Source organism: Myotis lucifugus, unplaced genomic scaffold (genome assembly GCF_000147115.1).
Source record: "Myotis lucifugus unplaced genomic scaffold, Myoluc2.0 scaffold_19, whole genome shotgun sequence".
Lineage (NCBI taxonomy): Eukaryota > Metazoa > Chordata > Mammalia > Chiroptera > Vespertilionidae > Myotis > Myotis lucifugus.
Window position 1 is genome coordinate 1,880,685 of NW_005871067.1, and position 14,161 is coordinate 1,894,845.

Here is a 14,161-nt window from a genome sequence, read left to right on the forward strand (position 1 = left end):
GAGCTACATATTTGTTTGAAGCTCAGGAGGAAGATTTTGGCCCAAGATGGCTGTTTTGGGAGTTAGCAGCATTCATAGGTAGTGACTGAAAGCTGGAACCAAGGAAGCAGTGGGACCCTGGGGGACTCTGGGGAACCCACATCCTGGGGCTGGTCAGGACATGAGCAGCCTCTCTGGATACAGAGAGAAGGTGCCTCATGTTATGTCAGAGAACCTGAGCCTTGCACACAGTTCTGTCCCCAGGGAGGACAGGTGGGAGGGTCTCAAACTGTCCATGTGACTGGGCTGTCTGTGTGGACTACTGCCTATGCCAGGGGTCCTCAAACTTTTTAAACAGGGGGCCAGTTCACTGTCCCTCAGACCGTTGGAGGGCCGGACTATAGTTTAAAAACAAACTATGAACAAATTCCTATGCACACTGCACATATCTTATTTTGAAGTAAAAAAACAAAACGGGAACAAATACAATATTTGTATTTGCATGTGGCCCGCGGGCCGTAGTTTGAGGACCCCTGGCCTAAGCCCTCACATCAGCAGGTGTCCCACCCACTGTTTTCTTGTTGCTGGTGCCACTGTTACTGTTGTTATTTTTAATTATGATTAAAAAAACATACAACATAACATTTGCCATCTTAATCATTTTTAAGTATACAATATTATAATGTAAAGTACCTTTACGTTGTGCAACCCATTTCCAGAACTTTTTAACCTTCCCAACTGAAACTCTGTCCCCCTTCTTCAGCCCCAGCACCTACCATCCTTTCTGTCTCTATGGATCTGACTTCTTTAGGGACCTCTTATAAATAGAATCATACACTTCTCATGATTGGCTTCTTTCACTCAGCATAATGGCCTTCACGCCCGTCCATCCTCAAGGTTGTAGCCTGTGGCTGCATGTTGTTATCACTGTTATTTTGATGAGCTTTCTTCCATGCCCTACTGGTAAACTTGGTGCTCATTTGAGGCCCCAACGTGGGCGCCCTGTGTGTCCTTGGTCCTCTAGGGCACTGTCCTGCCCTCAGAGTCAGAAGGAAGGGAGATCCCTCTGCTCCTCCCTGTATCCCCCAGGGCACTTAGGATGCCAAACACAACATCAGCAACTGTATTGTCACTGATGCGTTTTTCTCAGCTTCTAAAATATAGAGAACAGCTTTGTTCATCGGAAATAGTTAAACTTTTCTTGCACTTTATTCTGTGCTTATTTATTAGTTTGTGTGCATATACCTAATGTTATTGTCCTTGATATTTACGACAGCCTGTTTTGTAGGTGACCCAGTTGACCACTAGGTGGCAATATTGGTTTTACATTTAAATACATTTTAAGCAATCTCATTAGTAAATCCCCTGTCCCCCAGCATTTAGTTTCTGTGATAATAAATGGAATATGAACTAAAGCAGTAAGGGAGCCTCTCTTTAATGACAAGATAGCACAGTTTTCTTATTCTGAAATTCTTCTAATGCCCAAGTATAGTCAAGAACCTAATGTTGATAGGTTCTTGGGAACTGTGATTTTAAGAGAAGCAACGTTCAATGAAACCAGTTTCACCCGAGGCTAATTGATAGAAACAAGTGTTACATTTACATTTCTATGGCATATTTTTGGTCACAAAAACATCACCAGACTTCTAAATAAAGACCCCAAACTCTTATAATACTGAAATCAAGGTGAGCTATATACCCATTTAAGAAAGATGAATAAAAAATGAGGTAGTGATTTTCCATCCCACTTATTCTAGTTCTGGGTCTCAGCAGCTTAGTGCACAAGGTGGGACCCACCCTGGACAAGACGCCCTTCCATTGTGACCCTTCACTCACACCCATGCTCACACTCCCTCAGACTGGGACAATGTAGACACGTCAGCTAACCAAGCAGGCACATCTTTGGGATGTGGGAGGAAACTGGAAGGCAAGGAGAAAACCCACGAAAAATAGGGAGAAAATATCAACTCTACACAGACAGTAGCCCTGATGGGAATCAATTTTTTTTCCTCATCAGTGTTATAACAAAATAACATTGAATGAATGATGTTATTTGAGGACCTGTTTTAGTTATGACAAAACTTTAACCCTTGGATTTAATTCACTCGCAAGATCCAGAGTGTCCTGTTAAGATTTAGATCATTTTATGTTTGGGTTAACAAGTCTTTTGGTAGTTCAAATGGCCAGAAAGATTTTGGAGTGGGCAACTAAACTTAATACCGTTTCCTTTTTTTCTCTTTATAGAATTTTTATGCTATATATGTGATTAAAAGTTGAATTTATCCCATGAATAGTATTTTAGAGATTCAAAGATTATTGATGACTAACATAGGATCTGCAGACAATACTTGGGGTAACAATGAGATACCCTGATCTAGAACTACTAGTACATGAAACTAGAAAAGATGAACTAACTACAGAGAACTAAATGCTGAGATGCACAAAACTAGGGAGGCAAAGTCCTTCTAAGAGGCAGCTGTGGCCCCTAGTTAAAACTTAATTAGAACTTGTTTTAAGAAATTTACATATTCTCTAGAAAGAATGGACAGCTCATTCAGGAGCCGTAGAAACAGAGTCTGAGGCGGAAGATGTCAGGATGTCCCTAGCACTGTGGCGGGGAGCGTTCTGGCTCCTTTAAGGGACAGTCCCAAGGGTTGGCAGGTGTGTAATGGACCTCTAATGGAATAGGTCGTCCCCTGGGACCTGACCACAAAGTCTTCATGTGGCAACTTTGGGTTTCTCCATCGATTAACCCACCATGAGCAGTCATAAAAGTGGTTTAGTGAGGGAGGAACTCACAGTAAGTTTTATCATTTGAATATTTATCTTATAACCCTGAATATTTATTCCTCCCATCTGATCAGATGTCTAGAATTGCTGTTTATTTATTCATTACTTTTTGTCAGGTTGCACTTGACTCCAATATCTGCCCAAACAATTAAGGAGCAAGAATGAAATGGTTTCTGTGATTATGCATCTGCTTCTAGCTGTTCTTTCTGATTTGGCAAGTAATTAATTACCTGTGCCTATGTTGCCTCAAGGTGCTAAAATGTGGTCTTATTAAAAATACAAACATTGCTCTGGCCAGTATTGCTAAGTAGTTAAAACTTTGGCCTGAGCACCAAAGGGTCTTGGGTTCAATTCCCAGTCAAGCGCACGTACCTCAGTTGCTGGTTCCATCCTCGACCCCGGGGTGCATGTGGGAGGCAACCAATTGATGTCTCTCTCTCTCATGGATGTCTCTCTCTCTCTTCTCTGTCCCCTCCCCTTCCACATTCTCTAAAAATCAATGGAAAAAATATCCCCAGGTGAGGATTAAAAACAAAAAAAAAAATCCAGAAACATTTTTTATCCTTATAATGCGTAAATATACAACTTTTTTTAAATATCCCACTTTCAATGTGAAATTTAATACTGCACTTAGAGCTGTTACAAGAGTGGTGTAACTATTTCCTTCATTTGCTGAAATAACGAGAGGCCCAGTGCACGAAATTTGTGCGCTGGGGCGGGGGGGTGTCCCTCAGCCCAGCCTGCACCCTCTCCAATCTGGGACCCCTCGGGGGATTTCCAACTGCCATCAGTTGGCCATCCCTCTCACAATCCGGGACTGCTGGCTCCCAACCACTCGCCTGCCTGCCTGCCTGATTGCCCCTAACCGCTTCTGCCTGCCAGCCTGATCGACACCTAACTGCTCCCCTGCAGGCCCAATCACCCCCAACTACCCTCCCCTGCTGGCCTGGTTGCCCCCAACTGCCCTCCTCTGTCAGCCTGGTCCCCCCCAACTGCACTCCCTCCCCTGCAGGCCTGGTCACCCCCAACTGCCCTCCTCTGCTGGTCTGGTCACCCCCAACTACCCTCCTCTGCTGGCCTGGTCGCCCCTAACTGCCCTCCCTTGCCAGCCATCTTGTGACTACATGGGGACAGCCATCTTTGACCACATGGGGGCGGCTGTCTTGTGTGAGGGTGTGATGGTCAATTTGTATATTACCTCTTTATTATATAGGATTGGGGTAATTGTAAATTGTCATTCCCATCTCCAAGTTTTTGGTTTTTTTTCACTTTTCAGGACTGTTCTTTTTTTTTTTTAATCTTTATTGTTGAGATTATTACATATGTCCCTCTTTTTTTCCCCCCATAGCTCCTCTCCACCTGGTTCCCACCTCACCCCAGGCCCTTGCCACCCTATTGTCTGTGTCCATACGTACTGCATACATGCCTATAAGATCATTGTCTAATCTCTTCCCGCACCCCCCACAACCCCTTCCTCTCAGAATCGTCATTCTGTTCCATTTCCATGCCCCTGATTCTATTCCGTTCACCAGTTTATTCTGTTCATCAGATTTTTTATTCATTTGATTTTTAGATTCACTTGTTGATAGATATGTATTTGTTATCACTTTGTTCATAATGTTTTATCTTTACCTTTTTCTTCTTCTTCCTCTTCTTAGAGAATACCCTTCAGCATTTCATATAATACTGGTTTGGTGGTGATGAACTCCTTTAGCTTTTTCTTGTCTGTGAAGCTCTTTATCTGACCATCAATTCTAAATGATAGCTTTGTTGGGTAGAGTATTCTTGGTTGTAGTTCTTGCTATTCATCACTTTGAATATTTCTATCCACTCCCTTCTGGCCTGCATAGTTTCTGTTGAGAAATCAGCTGACAGTAATATGGGTACTCCCTTGTAGGTAACTAAATGTTTTTTTCTTGCTGATTTTAAGATTCCTTCTTTGTCTTTTGCCCTTGGTAATTTAATTATGATGTGTCTTGGTGTGGGCTTCTTTGGATTCCTCTTGTTTGGGGTTCTCTGCGCTTCCTGGACTTGTAAGTCTATTTCTTTCACCAGGTAGGGGAAGTTTTCTGTCATTATTTCTTCAAATAGGTTTTCAATATCTTGCTCTCTCTCTTTTTCTGGCACCCCCATAGTTCAGATGTTGGTATGCTTGAAGCTGTCCCAGAGGCTCCTTACACTGTCTTCATATTTTTGGATTCTTTTTTCTTTTTGCTATTCTGGTTGGGTATTTTTGCTTCCTTGTATTTCGAATCATTGACTTGATTCTTGGGATCCTCTAGTCTACTATTGAATCCCTGTATATTATTCTTTATTTCAGTCAGTGTATGCTTAATTTTTGACTGGTCCTTTTCCATTTTTTTTTTTTTTGGCATTCTCACTAAGATCCTTGAAGGTCTCACTAAGTTCCTTGGAGGTTTTTAGAAGATTCTTGAGTAACCTTATAACTGTTGTTTTGAACTCTGTATCCAGTAGTTTGCTTTCTTCCATTTATTTCATTTGTGACATGTTTCTTTGTCTCTGCCTTTTGGCTGTTTCCTTGTGTTTCTTTCTATGTATTGGGTAGCTGCTAAGTCTCCTTGAATTGATAGAGTGGCCTTATGTTGTAGGTGTCCTGTTGGGCCCAGTGTCTCAGCCTCCCCAGTCCCCTGAGGTGGACACTCTTGGTGCACCCCTTTGTGGGCTGTGTGCACAGTCTTGTTGTAGTTGAGCCTTGATTGCTGTTGGTATCACTGGGAGGAATTGGCCTCCAGGCCAACTGGCTGTGGAGATCAGCTGAGACTATAGTGGGAGAGCTGCTGTGCAAGAGACACCCTTATGGAGCAGGACTTGCTTCAGTGGGGCTTTGGTGTTCATTGAGTCTGTCCCTTGAGTATGTCACTTATGGATGTGAAGAGTTGTAATCTGGTATGGTCTCACACTGACCACTGGGTACACTGGCTCTTAGATCTCCTAGGACAGTGATGGCGAACCTATGACACGCGTGTCAGAGGTGACACATGAACTCATTTTTTTGGTTGACTTTTCTTTGTTAAATGGCATTTAAATATATAAAATAAATATCAAAAATATAAGTCTTTGTTTTACTATGGTTGCAAATATCAAAAAATTTCTATATGTGACACGGCGCCAGAGTTAAGTTAGGGTTTTTCAAAATGCTGACACGCCGACCTCAAAAGGTTCGCCATCACTGTCCTAGGAGGTGCAAAGTCAGCCATTGCCTGGGGCCACCCAGCAGGAGCTACAGAGATCTGCAGATTCCTCCTCTTTGTATCGGGTTTAGAAGTTCCCAGATGAGGCCTTGCTCCTCCAGGTGGCCTCTGCAGAGGCGATCTCCCTCCTGATTAAAAAAGCGGCACATCCGGGTGCCGGACCAGCCTGTTCCCCGCCTCCGGACCTCCCACCGGTCTTAATGCGCTTTCTTTTTTACTTCTCTAATTGCAGTACTTCCACTCAGCCAGCTTTCCCGTGGTTCTGAATAATAGTTGTTCTGTATTTTAGTTGTAATTTTGATGTGGTTGTGGGAGGAAGCAAGTACAGGTGTTTACCTGTGCCACCATCTTAGTTCTTCCCCCATCTCCAGTTTTAAAACTTATAATGGTTTTGATATTTATAATTATATATTTCTTCTAATCAGTAAGCCAGCAGACTTTAGCAAGTGCTATTCTATATGTGGAGTATTATTCTAGAATGCTATGGAGCAGAGGGTTGGAAGGGAATTAGAAAAGACATTCTAGTTCTTTGAATTACTGATAATTTAGATGGTAACTATTCCATAATAGAAATGACTACATAATTAAATAGGAATTAGAAGTCCAAAATAAGTACCTGTAGTATATTAAAGTATTACTCAAAAAATATGAATTAGACACCCATAGTTACAGTAGGTGCCTTTGAATATGAAATGACATCTCTGGACAACACATGGGGCCCTAGAGAAAGGGAATGCTTACTGGAAGCTGTGTAAGAAGCAGAGTTTAGGATGTGGGTTCAATCCCTGTTGGGCCATGTACGGGAGGCAACTGATCGATGTTCCTGTCTCACATTGATGTTTCTTCCTCTTTCTCCCTTCCTCTTTTTCTTAAAATCAATAAAAAAAGCAAATACATATCCTCGGGTGAGGATTAAAAAAAACACATTAGAAAAAAAAATGAAGTAGAGTGCAAAAAGCACGAGTTAGTAATGTGCTATTGTGCATGTGAAGCCTGGGAATAAAGAAGGAGGCTTTGTCAACTCAGGTAGGAAGATTGGACATTAGCTATGGGATGTTGACTTAGAACCTGGAACCGGACTGGAAGATGCAGACATGAATTTCCTGGAGTTTACTTTTGGAACTGGCATTTGTGGAGGCACAATGTGGGGTGAGTAAAGCACCTGGGAGCAATAGAATGGCGATCTTTTTAGATCGGAGCAGATGGCAATCAAAGTTGGTGAGGCATGGGTATCTGCTGGACAGATGTGGTTCTTAAAGGCAAATCCATAGATATAAGGATATAGATTTTGAAGAAGTGCTATTTTTTTCTTGAGGTTTCCAACCCCTTATATGATAGATGGAAGGGTCCTATGACATTATAAATATTGACTATTTAAAGAGGTGTGTTATCAAAAAGCTAAGTGGAGGGGGCTCATGGAAGCCCACAGGAGTGTTTGGCGATGACCTCCAAATTAATCAGGCATTTTACTGCATTTTCTTCTACTGTGTGCATAACATCTGTGTGCCGATTATGATTTGACTTCTGTTTTTTTTTAACTTAAAAAGAATTCCTTCTTAAGTGGCTATTTGTGTGAAAAATTGTGTATTTTGTTTGTTACATGAAATGGGAGCAAAGAGCTTCGAGTCTGAGGAGGGCTCCCATGGAGTGTCCTGTGTTGATGTTGTGATGGACAGGTTGTCAGAGGAGGGTCTTTCTTCCCTTTGGATCTGGGGTCCAGTAACCAGTGAGATCCTAGAAAAAGATAATTTCCACTGTAGCTTCAAAAGTGCATTAACACTTGTCTAACATTATGGAAACCGTTGTCCTCCAAAGGAGTTTCAAAATGCTATGAAATTGGAAACAGTAAAGGAGAGAAGATAAAGCATCATTGTGTGGGTGCTTTTTAGTAGGTTCTAATAAAATAAGGATCCACACACCATTTTGAAGACTATAAAGTGTGACTTTGAACCTTAGTGCAGGGCAAGGATCATGCTAGGTTAGGGAATCATTTTGCATGGGGAACAGGGAAGTAAGTGACCGAAGGAGTGAGTGCTGGGAGAGAGCAGGATGGAGTTTGGAATGAAGGCAGGACCTGAGCAGAGGCAGAACCACAGATAAACCGCTCTGTGTGCTGCTGCATGAAGCTATGTCAGCATAGCAAGATAAACTGTGGTTCTATTTTTAAGGCAGCAAATACAGGAAAACAAATTTAGAAGTGGGATATGCTTATGAGGTTTTATTTTGGGGGGTTGGTGCAGTTGTAAAGTACATTTTATGGTCGATGATGGATTACATGTTTGCTTCAGGCCAAATGGAGCCAGGCGAGCTGCTAGAAATCTGCCCATTCCACCCCCCACCCCCCGCAAGTCAATGGCTTTTGAAGGGAACAGACACTTCTAATTTTATTGCCTTTTTGTGATATGAACTTTATTGAAAACCTGGCAGACTCTTAATCTCACAAATAAATGATTATTTTTGCTTGTTCACAGAAAGTTTTGGAGATCACTATTTTCATGGGAAAAGTTAGTCAGGCCTTGGCTTGTTCATTTAAAAAAAAATCTCATTTCCATAAAATAAGCCAGGAGAGCCAGAGCAAAGCTTTTCATAGGTTATAGTGTGAAGAAGCTTGAGAAAGATGGCCTTGTGTTTTCTGTTTTTAGAGATTTTTTAATTGGCAAGGAGACAGTGGGAGGTACTTCATTAAAAGGTTAGCTTTGAGAGTTATGTCACTATCACTAAATTTCTTTTTAAGTGAGAGCAATTGGATGCTTAATGATTAAAAGTTCATTTTTTTGTAGTAAATGATAGGTGTTAATTTGTTAAACTGCAGACTTGATTCCATTGCTGTTGAATAAGAATTTATTCATTCATTTATGTAATAAAACTTTATTGGGCATTTACTTTATGCAAGGGCCTGGGCAAGATGCCCCAGTGAGACTATATCTGCTTCCGAGGTGAGGGGCTGTTGCTCAGCAGTAATTAATTCTTCATACCATGTGAAAGGCTGTGACATGAACATTTGTCTCTTTATGGCTGCCCAGCATTTGAACTCCTGTCAGTACTGGAGAATTCTACTCATGTGATTCTGGTGGGAGCTGGGCCGTGGCCCACTAAGAATGTCAGAGGTAGACACTGGGCCCCCTGAGCTCAGGGAGGGCACCTGTGGTTGAGTGTAGCTACTTGGACATTGCCATGCAGGATTCTGAGTCTGGAGCCAGGGACCCATGGAAGCCAGTCATTTTAGAACCCACTCCTGTGGTGTGACCTCGGTGTCCAGTATCTAGTGTTCCATGTAGACGGTGCCCATGGTGGGTGGTGCCCATCAGGTGGCTTGCTCCCAGTGACTTACTGTGGATGTGTGAGCCCCACCTGCTCCTTGTGCTGCTGCATGAAGCTATGTCAGCAAAGCAAGATGAGGGCACAGGCAAGGACAGGCCAACATTGCCTGCAGTGTCAGGAAAGACTTTGTTAGGGCATCTGAGCCTGGAAGGACTAGTAAGAGCTTGCTAACCCCCGCCTGGGGCAACTGTGAGGACTCTAATGGAGGGAGGTCAGTTGTGAGTTCCACTGGATGTTAGTGAATGGGTGAATGAAAGGAAGGCCAATGGCTCTGAGCTAACATAATGAGTTCATGTTTGGAAAGGTGGGATTGAAGGGACTAGTGAGACTTGGAGTATATGGGGTCAGGGCCTGGAATGGAGACAGACCTGGAAGGACAGTAGTCATCCTAGGTGACTCTCGTTGAGTGCACGTCTCTATTATTTTATTCAGTGCTCCTGTCAATAAACTGTGCTGTGCCATTTTCGAGTGTCCGCTCCTTTAAGTTTGTGAAGTGGTTATAGTTATTTTCCCATTTTTCAGAGAGGAAACTGAGGCTCAGAGGGATTGAGTGACTTGCACATGGAATATCACTAATAAATAGAGCAACCAGGCCGATATCTCAGTCTGACTGGCTCCAAAACCTCTTCGTCTGCTCTGCTGCCTCCTGACACACAGATGGGGCTCAGTCACGGCAGATGGGTGCAGCTGATGTGTGCGAAGAATTCCACGCTGGTTAGTCAGCGGTGTCCTGTTCACTCCATCCCTTTTCCTGGCTTTATTGTTTAATACCATTTATCCCTGATATTACCTTCTAAATTTATTTGCTTATTGCCTGTCTCCTTCACTAGAATGTGAGATCCAAGCGGGCAGGGACTCGGCCCTGTCTTTTTACATCTGTTTACTGTGTTCCTAGAACTGTGCCTGGCACATAGTAGCTACGCAGATATTGTCAAATAAATAATAATAAAAACTATCACATACATATCATGTACCACGTGAAGGCATGTAGTAACTCACTTGATTCCCAGGACTATAGTTATCCCAATATTAGAAATGAGATAACAGAGGCACAGACAGGTCAAGGAACTTGCTCAAGGTTGCACAGCCCAGAGACATGGTGCAAGGATTCTCATATAAGTACTTTGGGTCCAGAAATCAGATCGTTAGATGCTAAGTTTTACTGCCTCTCATGAGTGAATGAATGATTAGTTAAGACAGATTTATATGAGCTATAAAAATGTACTCAGTAATGCATCTCAAAGTAGACAGTTAATAAAAATAAATTTTATAAATAATGAGGTGATATTTTTCTCTTGTTAATAAGAAAGGACAGTTAATGATTAAGATAGGTATCTGGAAAAATCTTTTTTTAAAAAATAGGCTCAGGTTCCTGGAAGATACATTATAGCATCATATATAAACTACTGGTCCATAAATAATACTGGTTTTTTAAAGGCTAGTAAATCTGTCTGATACTATATACTTCAAACAGCAATATTATATATCTCTGTTATTATCCTCATAAGATATACCTATTTCTTATGGAAGAAATTATAACAGTAAACAGATGTTAACTTTCATTATAATTTATTTGTTGGTCTAAAAGCTCAGTTCAATGCTGAAGAACTATATAACAATTGGATTTTGGAAATACAGTTGAACTGGAATCACTCTTTAAACAGGGTCAGCCTTTTAAAACTTTTGCCTAATTCTGAACAAATGCCTGGGCTTTTACTTCTAATTTAGTCCTTGGACTGAATAGTCAGACTGAATTAGACCATAAATTCGTGTACTGCTAGGCTTATATTTTTAATTAAGGGATGGACAAGTTACAAATATTGGGAATCAGTTTGTGGACAGTGGAAAAGGCCAACAGCATGGGGTTAAATGAGTGGAATTCTTTCAAGGCAGACACAGGAAAACTAAAGTGCTTCAAAACCAAATCTACCTAATAATGAAAGCAATTTGTGATATTTTTAACATTAATCTGTTTTCATCCATGTTCCAATGTTGGTTTTTTATTTCATTCTATTCATATTTCTAGCTATCAGTTTTTCATGGTTTTCCCTCCATATCAAGAATAATGGGTTTTCTCCATTCTCAGAGCCTTTTTACAGTGCTCAGCTCTGGAGTCGAACCCGGTTCCCTAATGAAGATGATGAATATGTGTAATAAGCAGGTGATGAGTTAGATGTAGATTTTGAACTTGTTTGTTTTTAATAATTATTAGAGGCTTTGAATGTGAATATAGGCCTTGACAAGAAATATGCTCAAAGGAAGTACTGACTGAAAGTCCAGTGGGCTTTCTGAGTATAAAGTGCCTGTTAGGACACTGGTAGATGCTGAGGATGGAAGTAGAGGTAGACTTTGGTTCAACGAGGTAGGTGATGGTGACATAAAAAGTTTAAATCATTGTGATAAAGTTTTTCATTTTCTTTCCCTTTTCTGTCATTTTCCCTCATTTGAGCATTTGTATTTTTAGCCCCTTTATGCTTGCCTCTGCTGTGGCATAGTTTTCTTAGTGATAGGATTTTGTCTTATCTTTTAGGTTTGAAATAGCATGGTTGGTGAATGGACACAGCTCAGATAGACAGCAGACAGGGCTGCATGCACAAGTGTTTCTTCTATAGCCTTTACTTTCCCCTTGATTTTTATTTGAAAACTGTTTTTTAGTCATTCATGCAATTACATATTAGAAAAATATGCTTTTCACTTAAAGTGCATTAGGCTGGTGGTGATATGGCACCTTAAGGAGGTCTAAACCCCGTTTTGGTATTAGACAAACAGAAAGAACAGAAATGATTACAATTCCAAGTGGTAAGATCTGGGGGTAAGACCATTTGATGGGAAATTTATTGTGATCTTTTAAACTATTTTATCTTAGAAGTGCTAATACACGTGAGTAATATGTATATCTGTTTGGGTCTTTTGTATTCACACACTGAATATACACATACATATATACATACATGCATATATACATACATATACATATACATGTACTATATAAAACAAGAATAAAAGCTTTTGGGGCTTTTTGAGTATTGTTAATAGGTAAAAAATTATTTATAAAGTGGCCTTGGCTTAGTGAAGAGTTAAATCAAGACCAGGCTTCTGAGTTTCAGGGTAGAACTTTATATATTTGAGAACTTTGCTTTAAAAACCCTGTGGAGACAGTTCATGACAGCATACAAGTTTTTGAAGTGTTTCTATTTGGAAATATAGGGGTACAGAAAGCTTGATTGCCATTTTTGTGTTCACCAACTGAAGTAAATACAAAATCCTGGCATATGATTTAGTGAACAAAGAAGTAATGATTACAGTTCACCAGTAAACCAGAGAGTTTATTTTAGTCTAGAATTTAACTTCCCCTTTGTGCTGACTAAACCTGTGCCTGCTGCACTTTTCTTGTGACTGAAATTAGTCATAAGCCTGGCTTTGCATCTCTGCCAGGAAAGTGCCCTCACAGCCTTTCTGCTGACATTACCTGTCCAGGTTTAATATCTAATGACATCACTTACATACAGGGTGGGGCAAAAGTAGGTTTACAGTTGTTCATATGGAAAATAATACATATACATTTATATATATGAAAGCCTAAGCGACGGTTTGACCTTTCAACCAGTAGCTATGACGTGCACTGACCACCAGGGGGCAGATGCTCAGTGCACAGGCATGGAAACATGGAATAGACTGATGAACCTCAGAGGGAAGGGGAAAAGGGGGAGTGAGAGGGCACAGTCCAGGCTGAGGGACCCCACCAGTGCACGAATCCGTGCACTGGGCCTCTAGTTAATAAATAATAGTACAAGAATAAACTCTGTGTTTCGCATACTCACAACTGTAAACCTATTTTTGTCCCATTCTGTATTTCCTATAGCTAAGAAGGATAGTACTCATTGGGGAGAAAAATTTTGAGGTTCACTCCTTTTTCATAAAGACATTTTTAAAACTAAACTATGTTTTAACTACATTAAAGGGTTTTTAAAGCATGCATGTAACGCCTTCTGTCATCTTGATGTGAATATTTTCGTTTTTCTGGTTCCTTTCTAGTCTCTCTTCATATGTGAATTTGTTTTATGTTGCTGGAATCATGTGTTTTTCCATTCAACATAAAGTTGCTTCCATTGTTATAAAGTCTTCACTATTATAATTTCAATTGCTATATAATAGCTCATTTGCTACTTATTTTTCTTATAAAACTTTATTTAGTATTTACTGTTTCCTTTCTAGTTTGCTCATATTAGCATGCTCCCATAATTATTTGAAAATTTTATTCAAATATTAACTTTATTAGTTTTCTTCATACATGATATTTATATTTAAATAATCTCTCATGAATATATGTGTGTGAGTGTATAAAACTTATAGCATTTTTTTAAAAGGCAGTGAAAATTACTGAATAATTTAGACTCAACAATAGGAAAGCCCTGATTATCTTGGGCAACTGTTAATTCAGCCTTTAGGTTTACTTTTTCTCTCTAACATGCCGTGTTGTTAGTCTGATTTAACCTTTGATTACTGTTTTTGCATTTCATATGTGTATATGGAAGTTAAAATAAATGCTACATTATGTAAAGAAATGAAGCTTATTTGATATTTAACTCCAAAGATTTATATTACAACCATTTTCTTCTTAAATAATGAACTTGTATGACTGTATGACTGATAGGGAATGTTATGCACTATATTTCTCTAGGAGCTCCCCAGAGTCCTTCTGCTTCACGAGCTGTCTAAGCAGGAAGGTGCATGGACCATCCTTCCACTGTTACCGCAGTACGTTTAACTGGAAATGTGTCAATTCCTGACATTTCTACCTGGAAACTCGTAAGCTCCCTAGTTTTCTTATAAGAGGGTGTGTTTATTTTTTCTCAGAG

General features: G+C 40.4%; 1 protein-coding gene across 1 annotated transcript in view; it reads left to right on the forward strand.

The window, feature by feature from the left end:
• Positions 1-14,161, forward strand: part of B3GLCT (beta 3-glucosyltransferase) — a 93,410-nt gene that overhangs the window by 6,791 nt on the left and 72,458 nt on the right. Inside the window, exon 3 of the mRNA XM_023751298.1 lies at positions 13,984-14,060. Coding sequence (XP_023607066.1) covers positions 13,984-14,060 — 77 coding nt within the window. The remainder of the gene's footprint in view (positions 1-13,983; positions 14,061-14,161) is intronic.